The 5,695-nt window shown below is 41.2% G+C and overlaps 1 protein-coding gene across 2 annotated transcripts; it reads right to left on the bottom strand.

The window, feature by feature from the left end:
• Window positions 1-732: 732 nt before the first annotated feature.
• LOC115018168 (dehydrogenase/reductase SDR family member 13-like) lies at window positions 733-5,041 on the bottom strand. Of its 2 annotated transcripts, none has more exons than XM_029447022.1 (5): window positions 4,875-5,041; window positions 3,927-4,081; window positions 3,257-3,380; window positions 2,798-3,124; window positions 733-1,250 (listed from the first exon to the last, which is right to left on the bottom strand). In XM_029447022.1, exons 1-5 carry the CDS (start codon window positions 5,002-5,004, stop codon window positions 991-993), a joined length of 996 nt encoding a protein of 331 aa, XP_029302882.1. In that variant the 5' UTR covers window positions 5,005-5,041; the 3' UTR covers window positions 733-990. The 2 variants fall into 2 exon arrangements, with proteins under 2 accessions (XP_029302882.1, XP_029302883.1); XM_029447023.1 differs by having other exon boundaries at window positions 3,927-4,045; window positions 4,875-5,038.
• Between the last annotated feature and the right edge of the window lie 654 nt (window positions 5,042-5,695).

The following is a 5,695-nucleotide window of genomic DNA, read 5'->3' as shown; positions in this document are numbered from 1 at the left end:
CTTTCATTTACTTTCTAATGTGTTTAATTGCAGTATTTTCCTTGCAGGTGCACTAGGGTTTAAGGAGAATGGAAGATGACAATCTGATAAGTTTAAGTCATGCTACGTTCAGAAGACACCTCTGATTAATTAAGAGACACAAAACAAGCCCTTTGCCCCTTGCGCCCCACTTTGCGTCCAGATTATGCATTATTTAACTAGTAAAAGTGGAGTTGGACACGGTTTAATTGCACTTTAAACCATGCGCTACAGATGGTTTAAATAGGGCTCATTGTGCCATCAGTCACATCCTGACCTCACTGCTCTGAGTCTCCATCTTGTGACTTTCCAGTCCTTCCACAGGGAGGCACACCCACCGCTCACAAGATGTTATCCAAGCCTCTCGTACAGAAAATATATTTCCTTGTGTCGTTAAAAGGTTATCAACTGAATTCAACCTCAATACCTTTGCAATCTGTCTTTGATCTAAAAGATAACCTGATGCAATTAATAGTCATTTTTTCTAAAATTCACTGATTTCTGCAGTCATTCTGATTAGCTAATTTCTCTGGTGTTTCTGACTGTTAGTAGCCACGACTTAGGTGTGTGACGCAACGCTGTCATGGCAGGCGTATTTATCAGGACTTAAGGAAGCACAGTCGAGTACGATTGTTGTGTATGAGAAAGCTGCACCAGCAATACCACAGGCCAAGTAAGCCTAGTTCCCTAACATTGTGTCCATTGCAAAAGAAATACATGAAGCAGGCAGCCAGCACCATTTATTTGTTTTGATGGAGCTTTTACCCAAAACTGGGCAGAGTAACATTACAGTAAGTGCAATAGTCTTTGTGGACAACAGGCACACGTGTTATGCAGATAATAGAAATAGTAAAACATTGCACTGCTTTATGTTCATACATTCATAAGAGCATAAGAAACCAGTCTTTAAAGAAAAAGAGCAAAGTCTCTGATTAGGCACGGCGTGATCACACTGGATTAGGATTCGGTCTTTTATGACACACTGGTTAACCTCTCACTCACTTCCCACAGCTTCTTGGCCAGGGCATCATCTCGTCCCTTGGCTCCCACTTGTTGCAGTGCACAATTGGAGAAGTAGCGTCCACTGAGAGGCTCGATGCCATCCTGCAGGGCACAGTGCAGGGTGGTCTGGGACCCCCCCTCAGGATCCAGGGAGAAGAGCTTGGCAAAGGGCATCAGGAGGAGCTGCTGCCACAGGCTCAGACTGCGACACAGCTCTGTGGTGATGACTCCTGGAAGAAGAAATTATTGAACACATGAGCTCTGCAGGAAGTGCTCCATGATTACTGGAGACAGAGAATCCAAAGAAATGCACTGATGTCTGACCAGGAGCCTGACTACACCATGTTAGCTCACCTCATTACATGACATGTCATTTAGCAGACACTCTTATCCAGAGAGACTTACAGTGAACTAACTACAGGGACAGTCTCCCTGGAGAAGCTCAGGGTTAAGTACCTTGCTCAGTGGCACAATGGTATGAACTGGTATTGAACTCACAAGGTGCGAGTGTGTTCTGTTTGGAAGCCAAACCCACCTCCTGACTTTAGGATTAAAACTGTAACACTCTGTACAGTGAGAGCTTATAAATTGCACATTTTTGAGAAACTGTTAATGCCACCGTGAGACACTGTCACTAGATGAAATTCAGAAATAGCAAATAATGTTTTTGCAATATTTCCTGTGACCCATCTGCATACCACTACTTGAATGTATTTTGTATTTTTCAAAGAGTGCAAAGAAATGTCTTCAGGAAGAAATATAGCCCCGTTCAGACACGCATCAAAGTGTGTTCATTAGTTGGTCCCATGTCTGAACAGACAACACTGTTACGAGGGCACACCTGTAACTCGCCACACGTCTGAATTTAAGATGGTGACATTAAAGTAAAGGCTGCAGCAGTGCCATGAGGGATATTGAATGCACATGGTGTTCCACCTTCTGTGTTAAATGTGCTAAATGTATCACTTAAGTAGCATCTCTTGTGCACAAAGCAAATAAAAACTGACATGAAGTCGTTGAGTGGAATATGCATAGCTTAAATACAAAGGGAAAACAATTATTCTATTCTGCGTTTTGGCTAAAGAGGTGGTGCATTAAACTGTAGTTTCAGCCTACACCAGTTCAGCGTAGACAAGCATCTCTCTTTCACTGTGTACTGTGATCTGTTTGTCTCTCTTTTCTTTTCTCGAAATTCTTTGTGTAGTTATTTGCAGACTGAAATACATTTTAATTTAGATGAAATTAAGAATATCGAGCAGAAACGTTGGCAGTACGGTAAAATAAATATAAAATAAACTATTAAATGACAAACTTGATGAGTGATATGAGGGGTCATGGTGGTCATTAATGAAGGCTTCAACTGAAGATTTAAAATCCCTCACAGATGTCAGAGGAAAACACTGCTCTCTCCCTTCAACTCACCGCTGTTCTTCAGCACTGATAGTCTTCCTCTCAGGCAACATGTGCCAATATCACACAAAAAAATATTAGAGTGTGACGCATCAAAGGCTCTCTGCTAGTGTGAAGGAGAATAGCTTCTTACAAGGATTAGGTTAATAAAATGTTCACACAGTGATAACAGTAATACTGTGTTATAGAGGGGATTTTGCACGGATATGAATACAGGTGTGCCTTGAGATTTTGGCTTGCCTTGGCCACAGAAAGTTTGAAAACCACTGGTCTAAGGTGCAACAGACTGAAAATCCTTTAAATTGGCTGCCAGAGGATATGTTAGCTCGGCTGACTTTCCTATAGGTAATGTGCAGAAGGCACCAACCTGGGTGGAGGCTGTAGCAGGTGACACTGGTGCCCTCCAGCCTGTTGGCCAGCTCCCTGGTGAAGAGCACATTACACAGCTTGCTGTTGCAGTAGGCTTGAAGGTTGTGCCAGGTAGACTGACCAGACACTAAGAGCTTCTTGGTAGTCAGCAGAGGGAAGTCAGCGCTGCCAAAGCGGTGCAGCAGTGCAGCCACGGTGACCACACGACTGGGACCGCATTGCTGCAGACGCTCCAGGAGAAGGTTGGTGAGTAAGAAGTGACCCAGGTGGTTTACACCAAATGCCATGCAAAAACCATCCACAGTACGTCCTGGACCCATCACACCTGAAACAGAGTGCGTCCATCACTGTACTTCCACTTTACAACACTGTAGTGGTGAGGACAAATGTAACGGATTTAGTTTGCTTTGTTTTTATGTCACAATAATAATGTACCACCATACTTTAACATCCTCACCTGCGTTGTTGATGAGGATATCCAGTCTGGGTTCAGTTTTCAGGAAGATTTTTGCAAAGCTGCAAACAGACTTGAGACTCCCCAGATCTAACTGCATGAACACCACCTGATGGTTCCCACTCTCCTGAGGACATTAGTACACATATCCAGCATTTGAAAATAACTTGAACATTTTGAAAACAATGTTTCCTGCAGTCTGGTTGATCTTTTTGCTGTTACTGTGGTCAGAGTGCAACTAACTTTTACATTATTACACATGTACAGAGGCTATAGGCAAGTCTAATTGTGGGTTAACGAAGGCCTGATGCTCTATCTATAAAAACTTTGACATGAAGCTGTGTGAATACTATCACCAATGCAGTCTAATAGAGCAGTGGTTCCCAAATGGTGTGCCGCAGCACTGGCCTTGAGATTTTGGCTTGGCCTTTGGTGTGCCTTGCCACAGAAAGTTTGGGAACCCCTGTAATAGAGCAATAAATCCAAATTTCATGAAGGATGTTCATTGCTAAAAATCATGTTCAATTTTGAGACAGTTCTATCAGTAGGAGGGAAGGTAATGCTTTATAGTCACGTTTAAGTTGATGGACTAAACTTCTAAGTGCTCCTCATGGATTATGGAGCAGTGTTCTGAGTCTCCTTTGCAGCAGCCTATAGCTTTAGGAGTACTTACTCTGCGGATATCGAAAGCAGCAGCCTCAGCTTTGTCCTTGTTGCGGCAGGCTAGGATCACCCTGGCTCCTCTCTTTGCCAGATCCAGAGCTGTGGCCTTGCCGATGCCAGTGTTGCTTCCTGTGCAGGAATGCCACTCACATACAGTACATGAAACTCAACAAAGCACAACAAAGAGCTGTGCTGAACTCAATGACACCTAACTGTCATTGCAAAGCCTGGTACTTCATGCTGCCAGCAAGTACACAGTTTGTAGAACAAGATTAGACCCATATTCATCCATATTAGTATTCATACATTTTGTATTGACATTATATAATCAGCATATATTTTAAAACAAAGTCAGTTCTTATATATATACCTATATATATATATATATATATATATACACAAAGATAGAGTTTAGAATGATGTGGGCTGATGGGAACATGCATGGCTTATCAATACTGGACTCCATTCATTATAAAATATTCCTTATTTTATGTATTTAAACTTGTATGGTTCGATTAATACTTAATTTCAGAGGCCTACATTCTTATTGAATATATTCAAATGTCTGAAAAGAGATGTAGGTCGGTTTGATGATGCACACACTTAAAAACATGTAGGTTGAGTGTTATAATAATAATATCTGGATCCAAAAGGAAATATATGAAGAGACCTAAAAGGTTCATATGCTTGTGTCTAAAGAAAGATTAACATATTACTTGAGAACTGCAGTACTTTGTGGGATATGGGGGAAATATTAATTCAAGAGAAGATTTACATTACTATTCTGTTAGTAAGTTGTTTAGCCATATGCGTTGCAGCTTTCTTGAGACAGCGAGCTGTTGCTCCGGCTGTGTCTGTGCTGCCTATGTGTGACTGTGTCGATGTCTACTTTAGTTAACACTCCTCGTGTTTACGTGAATCTACATGTTAGCAGAAGCTGGAAGGTGAGGCTCGTTACCTGTAACAATGGCCGTCTTCCCCTTCAGCTTCACTGCACTGGAGCACCTGGCTCCTCGGAACACACTGTAATACACGATGACATAGAAGCAGCAGAGTGCTCCTGCTGCGAGGCAGAGCAGCGCCGACATCACTGCAGCAGGAGAGGCAAGTCCTGAACAGCAATACTCAGTTCTTTCAAAATAAAGTCCTTGTGGCCGAGAAATACACGTTTTGTTCGTTAAGCAACAACTACCGACATTATTTTAAATATATAGATGCCAAACTAAGGCACAGTTGATGAAAGTGGCAAGATGATATGATGTAAAGGGTAATTTTAGTTTTTACCAATATCATAAAGAATTTGCTTTGAAGGACAATCCAATTCCAACAATTATCGTATCCGGTTGGGCTTCCCGGTAGTAGTTACTGAATCGACAGATGTCGCCGTATGTATTCAAAGTAACTTTTATATAGTCTAAAACAGTGATTCCCAACCTTTTTCCTTACGGTACTTTCTGCCATTGACTAAACTGACCACTCTTGACTAAATTACACATTTTTGGATATTTCATTTTTTATTTTAAAGCATAATAACAGTGCAGACATCGGTCCAAATAGTGAACGCAATAACTGCAGGAAGTTTGTGATTTGGATACATTTTGAGCAGATCATTTCCTGTGAATATTATATCTTGAGTTATTTTTAGGTACTTTTAATACAATTCTCTGTATGTATTATGTTTTATTTTCTTCTAAACTTTAATAAATAATTAATAGGATATTTTTATGACAAATTCAGTGTTTTCTTCCCCTTAACACTTGGTCATTGTTCCATTAGCTC

Source organism: Cottoperca gobio, chromosome 13 (genome assembly GCF_900634415.1).
Source record: "Cottoperca gobio chromosome 13, fCotGob3.1, whole genome shotgun sequence".
NCBI classification, from domain to species: Eukaryota; Metazoa; Chordata; class Actinopteri; order Perciformes; family Bovichtidae; genus Cottoperca; species Cottoperca gobio.
The sequence above is the reverse complement of the archived record's forward strand: the minus strand, read 5'-3'. Positions and strand labels throughout refer to the sequence as shown.

Coding starts and splice junctions, on each gene's coding strand:
- LOC115018168 (XM_029447022.1), bottom strand. CDS start 5,004: ATGTCGGCGCTGCTCTGCCTCGCAGCAGGAGCACTCTGCTGCTTCTAT. Junction 4,082..4,874: donor GAAGACGGCCATTGTTACAG/GTAACGAGCCTC, acceptor TGCTTTGTTGAG/TTTCATGTACTGTATGTGAG. Junction 3,125..3,256: donor TATCCTCATCAACAACGCAG/GTGAGGATGTTA, acceptor ACTCTGTTTCAG/GTGTGATGGGTCCAGGACGT.